The following is a 16,367-nucleotide window of genomic DNA, read 5'->3' on the forward strand; positions in this document are numbered from 1 at the left end:
CCCAATCCCAGAGGGTTTGTTTTTGTGTGTGTATGATTTTCCCACACCACCATGCAATTCTCTGACACTAGCTGGGCATCCTACAATTCAACTCAATTCTAACACTGTCTACCCGGAGATAATGTCAGACCCACAGTTTACGGGCTTTTGGTCCTACAAAACTGCTCCTTGCCCCCTTCGGATGCCTGTTGGGAGTCCCAGGTTTTTACCTGGGCTTCTGACCCACCTGCTATATAGGTCATAGGTTTCAATAACCTCCTCCTTAGATTTGATTAATTTGCTAGAGCAGCTCACAGAATTCAGAAACATTTTACTTAGCAGATTACTGGCTCATTCTAAAAAAACATCATGCTAGAACAGCCAGGTAGAACAGATACACGGGGCAATGTATGGGGAAGGGACAAGGAGCTTCCGTGCCCTTGCCAAGTGCACCACTGTCCCCACACTTCCGAGGGTTTCCCAACCCAGAAGCTCTCCTTGTAGTTTTTTGTTTTGTTTTGGTTTTAATGTTAGTTTATTTTTGAGACAGTGCAAGCTGGGGAGGGACAGAGAGGGGGACAGAGGATCTGAAGCGGGTTCTTCGCTGACACCAGTGAGCCCAATGCAGGACTCAATTCACCAACTGTGAGATCACGACCTGAGCTGAAGTCGTGACGCTCAACCCACTGAGCCACCCAGGCGCCCCTCTTTTAAGCTTTTATGGAGGTTTCATTCCATAGACATGACTGATTAACTCATTGGCCGCTGGTGATTGATTCAACCTTGAAGCCCCTCTCCCCTCTCTGGAGGTCAGGGGGATGGGACTGAAAGTTCCAAACCTCTAATATCTTGGCTGCTTCTCCCAACCCAGCACCATCTTTAGGTTAAGTAGAGCTTCCCTAACTTTGCCTCATTAACATAACAAATGATACCTTTATTGCTGTCATCAGGAAGTTCAAGAAACAGGACAAAGACCAAAGATGTGTGGTTTCTTTTAATTTTTAAAAATGTTTATTTTGGGGCGCCTGGGTGGCTCAGTCGGTTAAGCGTCCGACTTTGGTTCAGGTCATGATCTCATAGCTTGTGGGTTCGAGCCCCGCGTCGGGCTCTGGGCCTGGAGCCTGCTTCGGATTCTGTGTCTCCCTCTCTCTCTGCCCCTCTCCCACTCGTGCTCTGTCTCTGCCTATCAAAAATAAAGAAATGTAATAATAAAAACAATTTTTTTTAACGTTTATTTTTGAGAGAGAAAGAGAGTGCGCGCAAGCAGGGTAGGGGCAGAGAGAAAGGGGGACAGAGGATCCGAAGCAGGCTCTGTGCTGACAGCAGGACTCGAACTCCCGAGCTGCGAGATCATGACCCCAGCCGAAGTCGGACGCTTAACTGACTGAGCCACCCAGTCACGCTGAACTAGGTGTTGTTTAATCCACTTAGCCATAAGATTGGGTATACACAATATCAGATTACCATTAATGGAAACTGTATATAAAAAAAACAAGCTTTTTTTTTTTCCCCTCCAGAAGGTAAGTTGTATGAGCAGGAGGTTCAAGATCCTTTCACACTGTTCCTGCTGTATTGCCTCTCTTCCTCAATGCTTGACCAGTTGACTGAATTAAAAACAAACTTCAGCCTGGTTTATATGTGCTGGTAGTGCCCCAAAGCAAAGAACTATAGGGGTGCCTGGCTGGCTCAGTTGGAAAAGCATGAGACTTTTGCTCTTGGGGTCATGAGTTTGAGCCCCACATTAAGTGTAGAGATTATTTAAAAAAAAAAAAATCTTCAAAAGGGAAGAGCTATACCATTACAGCCCCACTCAGGAGTGACACTGAAGGACAATGGTAAAGGAAATTTCTCTCAGTGAAGGAAAAAGACTAGTCTTGGTGGGCAGTACATTTGGTTGTTCACTGTCAGCAGTGAGCAATGGCCAGAGGTATAGATCTACCCTGATTCAAGGGCAGTTACTAATGGTTTGGCTGGATGGTCAGAGACCAGAAAGCACAGGGTTCTAACACTGGTGGAAGGAAGCCTGGGGAAGAGATGTTCCAATGGAACGCTGAGAATGGGCTCAGACTGTGTGTGTCCACCAAGGGCCTCTGTCCTTGCTCACCCCGGTGCTTGCTCAATGGTCTCTTGAATAAAGTGGCCATGTTGACAGACATGGAGGCTATGAATGAGCTCAAAAACATAGATTTCTCTTTCCCAAGGCTAATCTGGTTAATGCTATTGCTGAACGCCAATATGTCAACTGCAGAGACCAACATTGAGTCCCTGATATGTACCATTCCCTGGGGGAACCAGCCAGACATCTGATGGCCGGTGAATTATACTGGACTTCTTCCATCATGGGGGGTGGTGGTAGCGTATACATGTGTCCTCGCTGGAATAGTCATATTCTGGACGTGGATTCGCCTTCTTTGCTCGTAATATTTCTGGCAGCACCATGATTGGTGAATTCACAGAATGCTTTACCCATAGTTGTAGTACTCCCTATAGCATTGTGTCTAATCGAGGAACTTACTGCATAGCAAAGGAAGGTGCGGTAATGGGATTTAAGTGGAATTCAGTGGTCTTACCACATACTTTGCCATCTGGAATGAAGTGGTCTCACCATATCCCCCATCACCTGGAAGCCGATACCTGTTTGAAACATGCAAGGGCTTACTGAAGACCACAGCAATGGTTGGGAGACAACACCGAAGGAATGGAGTTCTGTCTCACAAGACGCAACCTACGCTTTGAATCAGAGACCATTATATGGTGTCGTCTCCCCTACAGCAGAGTATGTGGTTCAGAAGTTAGGGGTGGAAGTGGGTGGTTATTTCACTGTTACACCTAATAACCCCCTCACAGAATTTTTGTTTCTCTCAGCAACTTCAGGCTCTGTTGGTTTGAAGGACTTTGTTCCCAAATGGAGAATGTTTCCACCAGTGAACACAACGGTTCCATTGAATTGGAAGGTGAGACTGTCACCTGGTCATTCGGGACTCCATGTACCACTGAACCAAGAGGTCCAGGGATTACTCAGCTGGCTGGTGTGGTTGATCCTGATAACCTGGGGGAATTTGGGTTGCTGCTGCCCACTGGGAGCAGCAAGAACTATTTCGGAGAACCCCGGGGATTCTCTGGGCACCACTTAGTACTTCCATGCCTAATAGTAAAGGTTAATGGAAAAACGTAGCAGCGGAAAAAAAGGCAGGACAATTGAGGGCTCAGACCTTGAGCTGGAAATGGAAGTTTGGGTCACTTTACCAGGTAAAGAACCTTGACTATCTGAGATTCTGGCTGAGGGCAGGGAAAATACGGAACGAATGGGGGAAGCAGTTCATAGATATCAATTATGGCTTCTTGATCAGTCACAGAAATGAGGACTATAGCGATGTGACACATTTTCTATTTGCTTGTTTTAGATATGTGTTGGTCTAAATTAGCCCTTTTATTCTGAGGAGTAACTAATGTAGCCAGATGAGCATCGTGACGGACGGCCTGTTTGAGGAGCCCTGAGGAGTGTGTGTAAGTCTGTGTGTGTAAGTCTGACGGCAGCCTCCCTACCCCACCCTCGCTCCACACATGAATAGTTGTCCAATTTCTTAGGTGTTTTAAGGCAGGGTAGCAAATTCACACACTAAGAGTCGTCAGACAGGTAAGGAAGTGAGCAGTGAGTATGGAGGCCTCACTTGAAGTGGGGGGAGGGGAAGCAATATTCAACTTGAGATGATTGTTACCCTGTGACCATCAAATGTAGCTTTAATTTGGATAAACAAATAACACATCATGTGGGACAAACAAAAGATGTCTTCCAGGTTGCTTCAATCTCTACTTTAGGACGAATTCATGATTTCTCAAATAGGGAGGAGAAGCACGAGGATAGTGTTTCTTTTTTTTTTTTTTAATTTTTTTTTTTAACGTTTATTTATTTTTGATACAGAGAGGGACAGAGCATGAACAGGGGAGGGGCAGAGAGAGGGGGAGACACAGAATCTGAAACAGGCTCCAGGCTCTGAGCTGTCAGCACAGAGCCCGAAGCGGGGCTCGAACTCACGGACCGCGAGATCATGACCTGAGCCGAAGTCGGACGCTTAACTGACCGAGCCACCCAGGTGCCCCGAGGATAGTGTTTCAAGGAAGCCAAGAATTAGAGTGGTACCAGAAAGAGGAAGTGGTTGATAATGTGGAATGTTGAGAGACAGGTGCATATGAGTGGGGGGGTGGGGGCTGGGGAGTGGAGAGGTGGGACAAGGGGAGGAGGGGCAGAGGGAGAGAGAGAGAGAAAGAGAGAGAGAGAGAGAGAGCGCGCGCGAGCGCTCGTGCACTCAAGTGGGGGAGGGGTAGAAGGAGACAGAGAGAATCTTAGGCAGGCTCCACGTTCATCATGAAGTCTGATGCAGGGCTCAATCCCACGACCCTGGAATTATGACCTGAGCCGAAATCAAAAGTTGGTCCCTCAACTGACTGAGTCACCCAGGCACCCCTAGTTTCATTTCTAATATATTGTTCCGTTAAAGTGGTTGAAGATTTTATGTGCTTATTATAAGATTTCTGAACTTCCTGACTTGCTTAAAGGACTTCCTCATCTGGAGATTAAACAAATATTCTTATACATGATGTGTTATTTGTTTATCCACATGAAAGCTACATTTGATGGTCACAGGTCAACAATCATCTTAAGTTGAATATTGCTTCCCCCCACTTTTGATATTTGTGTATATATATATATATATATATATTTTACATTTGATTTTAATTTTGAATACAAAATGATAAAGATCTCACTTTGTTTTCTTCCAGACCCACGTGTCAATTATGCTGATATCTTTTATTAAATAATCCATTTATTTACTACTGAACTAGAATGTTACTTTCATAATAGAATATAGCCTCACACTTATTTGCATGTTTCTGGACTCTGTAGTCTGCTCCACTGGTAAGGACTCTTCAGCTCAGACTCTCAACTTCATTGAGTTGTGACTAAACTTCTTCTCCCCCCCAAAAAAGCTATATGGCCTCTTTTAGCTTTGATTTTCCATTTTTTTTTGGCATTGTGATAAAATACACTTAACATAAAATCTACCGTCTTGGGGCACCTGGGTGGCTCAGTCGGTAGAGCATCTGGACTCCCGATTTCGGCTCAGGTCGTGATCTCATGGTTCAGTTCCTGGAACAGAGCCCCGCAATGGGCTCTGTGCTCAGAGTGTGCAGCCTGCTGGGAATTCTCTCTCTCTCCCTCTCTCTCTGCCCCTCCCCTACTCTCTCTCTCAAAATAAATATATGTTTATAATATAAAAGAAATAATACACTTAAAAAATTTACCACCTTAACCATTTTTTTTTTTTGTACAGTTCAGCGGTATTACGCACATCTGTAATACTCTGCAACCATCACCATTTTTCATCACCATAACTCTTCGTCTTGCAAAACTGAAACTCTACACCAATTAAACAATAACTCCTCTGTCTCCCCTTCCCTCAGTCCCCGGAAACCACCATTCTACTCTCTGTCTGGATGACTGGGACTACTCTAAGTACGTATCCTATAAGTGGAATCACACGATAGTTGTCTTTTTTGTGACTGGCTTATTTTACATAGCATAGTGTCCTCAAGTTCAATCATGTTGTAGCGTAAGTCAGAATTTTCTTCCTTTCTGAAGAATAGTCAATTGTATGCATATGCCACATTTTGCTTCTCGGATCACCCATCCACAGACGTTTGGGTTGCTTCCACACTTTAGCTGTTGTGAATAATACTGTTGTGAACAGGGCTGTACAAATACCTCTTTAAGGCCCTGCTTGCAATCCTTTTGGGTATATATCCAAAAGTTGAATTGCTGAATCATATGGTAATTCTATATTTCATTATTTAAAAAATCTCCATATTGTTTTCTCCAGGAGCTGTACCATTTTACATTCCCACCAACAGGGTACAGGGCTTCTAATTTTTCCACATCCTCTCCAGCACTTGTCATTGTGTTTTGTTTTGTTGGGTTTTTTTAATGTTTATTTATTTTTGACAGAGAGAGAGAGAGAGAGAGAGCGAGCATAAGTGGGGGAGGGGAAGAGAGACAGAGGGAGACACAGAATCCGAAGCAGGCTCCAGGCTCTGAGCTGTCAGCGCAGAGCCCAACGTGGGGCTCAAACTCACAGACCGTGAGATCATGACCTGAGCCGAAGTCGGATGCTCAACCGAGCCACCCAGGTGCCCCTTGTTTTGGTTTTTTGATAGGAGCCATCCTAATGGGTGTGAAGTGGTTTATCTCATTGTAGTTTTGATTTGCATTTATCCAATGAAATCTATTAGCTTTTGTATCAAAATGAATTTGGGTTAATTTTTCTTTATAAAAAAGTAGAAGACCGGGCTGCCTGGGTGGCTCAGTTAGTTGCGCGTCCGACTCTTGATTTCGGGCTCAGGTCTTGATCCAGAGTTATGGGATCTAGCCCTGTGTTGGGGGCTCTGGGCTGAGCATGAAGCCTGCTTAAGATTCTCTCTCTCTCTCTCTCTCTCTCTCTCTCTCTCTCACTCTGCTCCTCTCCACCCCCACTTGTGCACACTGTCTCTCTAAAATAAAAAAAAAAATTTTTTAATAAAAAAGTAAAAAAGCAGAAGACATGGCTTGAAATAAATGAAAGCACTCTGGATTTGGGCAAAGCCGGTGTTAAAAAATCTTATCTTTAACCTCTTAATAAGGTGAAGAAATAACTTGCAGGAGTCTTGGGGTTTTTTTTGCCATCAGTGACCCCCCCCCCAGGAAAATTTTATATATATCTTTCCACAATCATCTTAGTATCCCAGGCCATTAATGGTGTACCTACGTTAGCATACCAACAAACTAGATAATGAGGTATTAATAGCATAGCTAAAATGGCGCACCAACTAAAGTTACACATGCCTGTGTTGGTAGGGGGAATGGGATTTATGCTAATTTGTAAAGTGTAATCCTTTAGGCAAGATGTAGAAATATCTTCAAGCAATCTTTTTAGAGAAGGAGACAGTGGGGAGGGGGAGGGGGGGGAGAGGGAGAGAGAGAAAGAGAGAGAAAGAGAGAATTCCAAGCAGGTTCCATGGTCAGTGAGGAGCCTGCTGTGGGGCTCAATCCCATGACCTTGGGATCATGACCTGAGCGGAAATCAAGAGCCGGACACTCGACCAACTGAGTCACCCAGGCGCCCTTGTAGAAACATCTTTAAAAGACTGATCCTTAATATCTTAGTTGCATATCCATTTATGGTTTACAAAGGTTTCCATATACAGGATCTCATTTGCTTCTCAAAAAAATTAAGCAGGGCAGGTATCATCTCAATTTACAAAGGCAGAAACAGAAAAGTCAAATAACCAGCCATGGGCCACACAGATGGGCGGGCATATTTTAAAAACTCAGATCTTGGTAAAGAGGGAGTCTGTGTTCTAACCCATGTAAACACAGAGGCTGATACACAGTTCAGCACATAGGATAAACTCACTGGATATTTGCTGAAGGCGTCTTGTGAGCCTTTTTCAGAGTTCTTTCCACTGTAGTATGGAAGGTCCGTAACATAAAGCCAAATTCTTAACAACCGAAACCAGGTGATGAGGAAGAGGACTGGGAGAGGGGAAGGATGGGGGAACGTAGGGGGCTGGGGATGGAATAGGGGGCAGGGATATTCCCAGGAGAATGAGGAAGTTGGAGATGGAGGCAGCACTTCTGGAAATGTCAGTGTTTATTAAACATTTAAGGACATTTGGGAGTTTGAGAAGAAATATACAGAATGTAGAAAAATCCTAAGAGTCCCCTGTGGCTGGGAGTGCAGCCTTCCCCTCCCCCCCATTTCCCGTTTATTTTTCCTTTCTGTTTGGTTGTTTAAAGCCCTTTCTTAAGGCTTATTTGCCCCGTCCTCAATGCCCTGACCTGTGAGGATTCTTTGCCTCTCTCTGTCTCTCCTTCCCCATGACCTCAAGTCCCAGAACAGTGCCCTAAAGTGGTCAGGGGCACCAGTCCTGTAGCTGAGGATTGAGGACCAGGGGCCCCTCTGCTTGGGCTAGCTCTCCATGAAGGATTTAATGGGGAGGGGGGATGGGGAAATGCAAAAACCACATGACGTCATTGGTACTCAGTCATGGGGGGAGGGCGCCGGTAAACAAACAAACAAGACTGGATTAAAAAATAAAAAATAACTAACAACCTAAGTAAACCCTGAAGGAGAGTCTGATCTGGATGTTCTGGGTGTTAGCCGGGAGGACAGAATATGGAGCTGGGCCACCTGATGAAGGGGAGGGAGGGTCAGAAAGAAAAGAAGGAGGGACAGGCTGGGTGCCCCAAGGGATGGGAACGCCAGGTGGCCTGGAGCTGAGGCACGGGGTATCAAGGTCCCTTTCTTCTCGGTGCCAGAGGGACAGGCACCAAACACACAGTCCTTGGGGCCGGTGAAGGGGAGGGTGAGGCCCCCGGGTTCCCAGAAAGCCGGGGGTGCAGGTGGGGGGAGATGGGAGGGGCCTGGGGCGTGAACTTTGGAATGAAACTTACATCTCAAAGGGTGCTGAGGGCGGGGCAGGGCTGGGGAGTTAAGGAGGAAAGCACCTAGACGGGGGGAAGAAGAGGAGCCTAGGTCCCCCTGCTCTGGGAGGGCCCAGGGGGGTGGTCACTTGTCGGAGTCCAGACCCATCATGTTCTTGAGGGCGTTCTTGAGGCTGGTTCTGCTGGGGGACTTGACCGCAGGCCGGAGCTCCGAGCTCTGCTCATCCTTCCGCAGTTCCATCTCTATGACCACCACCTGAGAGCCTTTGGTGGGCTCCCGCCCTGACCCCCGACCCCCCGCCCGGCCCGCTAACCGCTATTTCTTATCCTTGCGAGACTCCCCCAGCCCCTTGGCCTTCTTTTCACTGGCAGCTTTGGTGCTTCTGCTGTGGTCCAGCATGGCATACAGCGCTGGCGTCTGCAGGGAGGGGGTCACACCTCAGTCACCCTTCTGGGGGGGCCCAGCCCCACCCTGGTCCCAGCCCATCCCTTACTGCTGCCAGGTAGCTCCGCGCCTTGTCCAGGCCCCGAGTTCCACTGACCTGCCGGCCGCGCTTCGAGTCCTTCGCAGCCTTGTGCAATTTCCCCTTCTCCATGGCGCTGCAGGGAAAGGCAGCGCTGTGGGTCTGCCCCGCTCCAGGCCCGGGCCCCCCCTGGAGAGCAGCTATAGCTTCCTCCTCCCTTTGCCGCTCCCCCCCCGCCCCCCAAGAAGTTTCTGCCCCGATGGGGAACAGTGGGGTTAAAGGGAGGGTCGCCAGGCTCCCCTTACCTGAGCCTCCTCTGCAGGGCCGCCTGTCTGCGTAGCCAGCAGTATCGGGTCACATAGAAAAGCAGCAGCAGCAACAGCACCACCCCCAAGACACCCCCGATCACGGCTCCCAGCACCACCCCGTACCTCGTAGGCACTAGGAGGGGGGGGAAAACAAGTAAAGGGGTGAGCGGGGCCACGCACCTTCGGTTCCTAGCCCCACACCCATTCCCTGCTGTTTCACAGGTACAGCGCTCAGCCACGGCTGTCTTCTGCCCGCCCTCCCAGAGCCTGAAGGGCATTAGCCCAGGTATTTTGCCTCTTCCCCCAGCCCTTCCCTCCCCCCCACAACCCCCCCCCCCCCGCCCCCATTCCTCCCTGTACTGCTAGACCCCCTGGGCCATCTCCTCTCACACCTTTTTCAAAGACATAGAGTGTGACCTGAGAAGTCTTGCCCACTATGTCTGGTGGGTTTTTGACGTCACAGGTGAAAGTGCCGTTGTCACTGTAGTCCAGGTTGTGTATGACAATAGAGCCATCCTTCCAGTGAGGGTCCCCTACCCACTGGATGCGCTCTTTGAAGGTCCCCACCTCGTCAATGTAGGGTTGTCCCTTGGCATAGTGGAAGATCTATGAGGAATGAGGGGAAGTATGTGGGTCTAGCCTCAGGGTAAGGGCTCCTGGGCTGGAGAGGGTAGTTGGGGGTGGGGGAGACAGTGTAGAGAGGCCCTAGTCAGATGGCTACTTACCTTGCCACAGTTAGGGTTAGGGCTCAAAGGATGTCCCCTCGGTTGCCCAAGTGCTCTTTTCTGTTGTTCTTCAGAGCACCGTTTGGTTATCCAATCCCAGGACGCCCCCAGGCACTCACCGAGATAGCATCGCGGCCCCCTTCGGGCTGGTAGCGCCAGGTAAAGGAGATGTCATCTGAGATCCACTCGCTGGACCAGAATGAGCAGTGCAAGGTCACCTTGGAGCCCACAGCGCCATGGACCTCCTTGTCCGTGTAAACCACAATGGCCTGGGCCAGGGGGAGCACTGCAAGCAGAGAGGGGAGTCAGATGGGCGCCCGGGACCCGCTAAGGGATCCAGGGGAAGTGAGACCAATAGGAAGCCAAGGGCTGAGTAGAGACCATAGCAAAGCTGGGGCAGAAATGATCCACTGTCAAGCCCGGATTTCTCTGGGCCAGCTCAAGAGTTAGGCAGAAACGCTGCATTGGGTTCAAGTTCAGTGTGTTCATAAGAGGAAATGAAATCAGCAGTAACAGAACTCCCTTGAGGACTTCCAGAAGGTGGATTCTGTCTCCAAGTCTCCCTTTCCCTTCGGGTCAGTATTTAACTCTTTTTTTTTTTTTTTTTTTTTCATTTTTTTTTTTCAACGTTTATTTATTTTTGGGACAGAGAGAGACAGAGCATGAACGGGGGAGGGGCAGAGAGAGGGAGACACAGAATGGGAAACAGGCTCCAGGCTCTGAGCCATCAGCCCAGAGCCTGACGCGGGGCTCGAACTCCCGGACCGCGAGATCGTGACCTGGCCGAAGTCGGACGCCCAACCGACTGCGCCACCCAGGCGCCCCAGTATTTAACTCTTAAAGTACCCCTAAGATGCAGGCTTAAAAAAATTTTAATTTATAAGTTATATGGTAATACATATTGCATTCTTTTTTAGAAACCGTTCAAATAGAGATAAAGCTAAAGTCTTTCTTTAAAAAAAAAATTTTTTTTTAATGCTTATTTATTTCTGAGACAGAGAGAGAGCATGAGTCAGGGAGGGGCAGAGAGAGAGGGAGACACAGAATCAGAAGCAGGCTCCAGGCTCTGAGCTGTCAGCACAGAGCCCGACGCGGGGCTTGAACTCACAGACGGCGAGATCATGACCTGAGCCAAAGTCAGACGCTCAACCGACTGAGCCACCCAGGCGCCCCGCTGAAGTCTTTCTTGACGCCTCCCCCAACAAATGCTTTTCCTGTAGTCCCCTCCCAAATATGACCACTGTCAATCAGTTTAGTAAGTAACCGCTTTCTATGTATCAAGTGCAGTGTAAACCCGACAAACTCAAAACATGAAATAGTTTTGTCTTATGGAGCTTTTCTTTCCTTTTTGAGATACATTGCATTATATTGTACTTGGCTTTTTTCGCTTAAGAGGATGTATAATATGCCTATGTGTCTGAGGGAACTTCCCATGTTGATTCATAGAGATCAATCTTATTTTTGCCAGCTGCGTAGTATTTCACAGCATCACACATTCAAATTTCTCACAGAAAAAAACAATGAAGATAATTAAGACTGTTTTTTCCTGGCCCAACTGTCCTCGCTGTTGAATCCCTGGTTGCCATACAGCTTTGCTGTCGACTGGGAGGTCAGGGAGCTTCTCAGGGGAAGTTGGGTACAGAGGAAGATCTCAAGCTCAGAGTTCAGATGACTTTGCATGTGAGCCCTCTGTGGCTTGACCCTTGTCACCCTCCTCTTGGCCGTGCTGGCCCAGTGCCACTCCCAAGACTCACCCACACAAGGAAGGCCATTCCAGGGAGATTATGTGTGTGGGCTGGCCCGGGGTGGGGGCAACTGTAGACCCTTTTGTTCTATGGGAGGGGGAGGAAGCACCCAAACAAACAGAGACCCATTGTCTGACCAATGTTGGGGGCTCCTGCCATCCCCAGACCCCATAACCACCCCCCACTCCTGCTCCATAGTCTCAAATCTCCCACCTCAGCATGCAAGATCAGTGACCCGCTTCTCCTTAGAGGTCTCTTGGGAATCCCAAATGCAACAACGAAGGTTATTCATTGGATCTACCTTCTATTCCTCCTGTTCTAACATCAACCACTGCCCTTCAGCCCTGCTCAATGGTACTATGAGAGGGACAGGTGCTAGAACAGAACCCTCTTCCTTATTCTCCAACACTCCTTCTCCCCATTGCCCTCACTATGACCTTCTCCAACTCCTTGTCTTTAACATTTTCTCTGGGTGTCCCAGACTAGTCCAGCACAGCGCCCAGAAGGGTCTGGATTCCGGGGTTAGGACTCAAAGAGCTGACATTCTGAGCAGTTCTCCCCGACCCCCAATTTGCCTACTACTCATCTATTGTGTTAGGCTTTGGGGCCGTTTGGAGAAGGGAACTGTCCATTCAAATATCCCTACTTTTGACTTTCACTTGCCCACCCAACATCAGCCATGGGGTGAGAAAGGGTTTGGTCACCTTATAAAGGAAGACTGCTTTAGATGGACAAGATCTTAGAATCTCATAGAACCTCCCTCCTACTCCTTTTGCCTGCATAATAGACAATGGATCCGCAGAGAGAAACTGAGGCACCAAGAGACAAAGGATTCGAGGAGTTGCGACCACAGACCTTGGGCTCCTTCCTTAGATCACATTCCCCGACCTTCCTATTCAGGGGAACTAAGGTTAAGTACCTCAGGCACTGCTAGGGAATGATTAGGTACCCGACCCAGGTGTCTGTCCTGTTCCTTACCACACCATAACACTGCTTCCCACCAGGTGCTCAGCATGGCTTTGGGGGCATGTTACTACCTTCCAACCTGGGTCCAGTCAGGTCCACCTCAGGGAAGCTCTCTACGCTCTTTTACCTTCTCCCTTCACAGAATACCTTTACTGTCTCCCTCTAAGCTATATATATTTTTTCTCCGACTATAATATCACCTTCCTGCTCCTGCTCACTCTTTGGTGGCGGTGGGGCATGCAGTGAAGGCAGGGAGAAGGTTGCTGAGAGGCAAGCTGAGCTCCAGGGCTCCCAGACTGGGGTGGCTCCACTTACCCAAAGAGGAGAAGAGCAGCGCAGCCAGGATAGGACTGGGGCTGGACGAGGGAGCCCCCGGAGCCATAGCTGGGGCAGGGGCAAGGGCTCGGAGCGTCTGTGGGGATGGGAGAGTGGGGGACAAGGAACTGAGCGGGGGGTTCCTGGAATCCGCTTAAAATCCCCTGGGGCCCCAGTATGAGGGGGCTGTCCTGAGCCAGTAACCAATTGCAGCCTGGCATGTGCAGTTGAGAGGTGGTGGGGAGGGGGGAAGAATACAGGGAGCAGAAGGGGCATTGTGTCCTCTCGGTGGAGGGGTGGGGGGGACACATACCACCCCATACACAGAGGGCTTTGTGTCTGATGGCCTCCCCCTGCCCTAGGCTGGAATGCCTGGGGGGGGGGGAGGTGAGGGAGAGGGACAGAAAAAGGGACATAAACACACTTCTCCGAGGGATAGATGGGCAGGGGAACCTGAATCCTTAGGCCATGAGAGGGAATTTCTCTACAGCCTCCTTCCCAGAGAATGGCTCCCCCAGAGAACTCTGAAAATGGGATATCCCTTGTCTTTTTTTAATTTTAATTTTTAATTTTTTTCGATGACTGTTGGTTGCATTATAGGCTTCTTGAGATGACCAGGTCATTTGGGAGTCCTTCCCCCCACCCCCTATCTCCCTGCATCCTGGGTGATTCTTCCCTGATAGAAGCTTTCTCCACTGGAAAATATCCAGGAAATAATTTCCCTGAGCTTTCCCTCTTTGTCAGGGAATCTTTCAATGCCTCATGCTGCAGTTTAAGTCCATTGCGATTTAGGACAAGGCAACAAAATTGTATTGGATGCCAGCTATATGTAAAGTATGGGTTTGTGGGTAACAGAAAGAGGAATAAAAATTAAGTTTCTCCTTGAAGGAGTTTAAAATCTAGTTGGCGGGGGGGGGGGGGGGGAAGAGAGGGGAGGATCAAAGGACAAATCCATCAATACCCAACATGATCAACCATCATGCTTGCCATAGCAGAGTGATGAACCAAGTGCTTAGTATACCAAGGAGGGCACAACCAGATCTGCTTGAACATGCGCAGTAGTTCACAAACATCCGGGAGATTAAGTTAGTAACGGAGGGTTAAAAACAAGAATAAACCATTTAATAAATGAAGTTCAGAGGCAGGGGAGTTGTGTCTAGAAGGCAACTTTAGATATGGACCCACTTTGAAGGATGTGTGCCATTTTGAAGAAAAGGAATGGGTAGTGAAGGTATCGAGGCAGATATAGCAAAAGCAAAAACAAAGAAGAAAATGTGTGAGTGTGTGTGTGTGTGTGTGTGTGTGTGTGTGTGTATGTGTGTGTGTGTGTGTAGGTTTCTGAAGTATTGAGGATACTCAAGGCAGATCTTGTGGCCTCCACTTTGACTTGATTTAGGGGAACATGAGGGGCATCATAGGAAACAAGTCTGTACAGGAAAGTTGAAGCCAATTGGTGAAAGGCATTAAACAGCAAATGAAAGAGGGTGGGCTTCATTGGTTCATCATAAGAATTTCCTGGGGCGCCTGGGTGGCGCAGTTGGTTAAGCGTCCGACTTCAGCCAGGTCACGATCTCGCGGTCCATGGGTTCGAGCCCCGCATCGGGCTCTGGGCTGATGGCTCAGAGCCTGGAGCCTGTTTCCGATTCTGTGTCTCCCTCTCTCTCTGCTCCTCCCCCGTTCATGCTCTGTCTCTCTCTGTCCCAAAAATAAATAGACGTTGAAAAAAAAAAAAAAGATAAACCCTGGTGATAAGGGGCTTGACTTAATATCTTGTTTGAATTTCAGTGTAATTAATTTCAATCAGTTGTGAGCCCTACAGGGTTAATTTGAGGGAAGAGGCCACTGTTTTCCTGCGATTGGGACCACCGCAGGTTCACCTGTAAAGCCACAGGCTCCTGGTACCCACCGGTCATCTCCTTACACAGGAGATGGAGGGTTCCATGATTAGTATTGGATTTGAACTGTGGAACTCTAAATGTGGGACTTGATCATAAACTCCACAGGCAAAATTGTCAGTAAATGTTCATGGGATGTTGTAGTCAATTACACCTCCCCAACCACGTCTCCCCAGCTGCAAATGACCCGCTTTCTGCTTTCATCCACTCCTTTTGCCTATACCTCTTTCACGGGGTTGCTAATTTCTTTGTTGTATTTACTTACTGATCCTGCTAAGGCATAAGCTGCTTGAGGACAATTACGTTTGTGTTTTTGAATCCCCTGAAGCACTTTCACATCCTCTACAAAAAGTTTATATATATATATATATAGGCATATATGTATATGCCTCTTGTACTTAGCTCTTTAAATAAATTCATTATATATATAATTAATTATTATTTATTGTTATTATGTGTGCACACATGAGTGAGTAGAGGAGGGGTAGAGAGAGAATCCCAAACAGGTTCCTGTGCTGTCAGTGCAGAGTCCAATCCTGGGCTCAAACCCATGAACTGTGAGATCACTACCTGAGCCAAAATCAAGGGTAGGACGCTTAACTGACTGAGCTACTCGGGCACCCCCAATGACTGGAAGTTCAATAGCAGAAAACTGTATTTTATTTTTTTAAAGATTTTACTTGTAAGTAATCGCTACACCCATGTGGGGCTCGAAATCACAACCCTGAGATCAAGGGTCATATGCTACACTGACTAATCCAGCCAGGCTCCCCAGAAAACTTTATTTGAATGTAACAACTTTCTAATGATTAAGCAGTTTACTAAAAAAAAAAAACAAACAAAAAAAAAAAACAAACTTGTGTTTTGAGGTAACCTTTACCGAATGTGTTAGTGTTGAAGATGAGTGGCCATCAATGTTGTACAGGAGACCCCTGCACTGAATAGAAACTAAAGTTAGAGAGCCGCTAAGGTCTCTTAACAGTCCAAAAGTCTATAAAAGTGCTTTCTTTGTCAAGTATTATAGAAATGCACAACAGGATTTTCATTTGATGCAGAGATAAGTGAATGTGTGCTATTTAAATCCTGAAAGTGCAGGAGTGCTAAATATAAATGAGATCTGAATAGTAATGTTAGCTGAATATTTTATTGTAGAATGGGAGTTGCTCTAGGCTGTCTGCTTCACTTCTCTCTGCCCCGTCCTCGCCCGCAAAAAGACTCAAGAACTTTTTCAATTTTCTATTCCTGTCTCCCTTTTTCTTCCTTAAGTCACAAATGCTCTGCAATTGATTGCAGAGCTTGGGTTCCTCAAAACCATGTGTGTGTGTGTGTGTATAAATCAAAGCGAGTTCTCCCCCACTCCAGGTTCTTCTGGCTGTGGGCGTCACCCACACAGTCTTGAAACAAGGAACAAAGGAGTGTTGTAGTTGGCTAGTGGGCGTCCAGCTCAGGCGGCAGCTCAAGCCCAGGAATTGTGGGCACAGAGCTGATCCA

The 16,367-nt window shown here is 47.7% G+C and overlaps 1 protein-coding gene across 1 annotated transcript; it reads right to left on the bottom strand.

The window, feature by feature from the left end:
* Window positions 1-7,646: 7,646 nt before the first annotated feature.
* On the bottom strand, window positions 7,647-13,119 carry MPZ (myelin protein zero). The gene is made up of 6 exons (XM_086693294.1): window positions 12,982-13,119; window positions 10,075-10,241; window positions 9,623-9,836; window positions 9,228-9,363; window positions 9,001-9,058; window positions 7,647-8,876 (listed from the first exon to the last, which is right to left on the bottom strand). Exons 1-6 carry the CDS (start codon window positions 13,046-13,048, stop codon window positions 8,775-8,777), a joined length of 744 nt encoding a protein of 247 aa, XP_086549420.1. The 5' UTR covers window positions 13,049-13,119; the 3' UTR covers window positions 7,647-8,774.
* Between the last annotated feature and the right edge of the window lie 3,248 nt (window positions 13,120-16,367).

This window comes from Puma concolor, chromosome E4, assembly GCF_028749965.1.
Source record: "Puma concolor isolate L17-30 chromosome E4, mPumCon1.1.hap2, whole genome shotgun sequence".
NCBI classification, from domain to species: Eukaryota; Metazoa; Chordata; class Mammalia; order Carnivora; family Felidae; genus Puma; species Puma concolor.

Coding starts and splice junctions, on each gene's coding strand:
- MPZ (XM_086693294.1), bottom strand. CDS start 13,048: ATGGCTCCGGGGGCTCCCTCGTCCAGCCCCAGTCCTATCCTGGCTGCG. Junction 9,364..9,622: donor ACTCTATGTCTTTGAAAAAG/GTGTGAGAGGAG, acceptor CCCCCCTCCTAG/TGCCTACGAGGTACGGGGTG. Junction 8,877..9,000: donor ACTCGAAGCGCGGCCGGCAG/GTCAGTGGAACT, acceptor CCCTCCCTGCAG/ACGCCAGCGCTGTATGCCAT.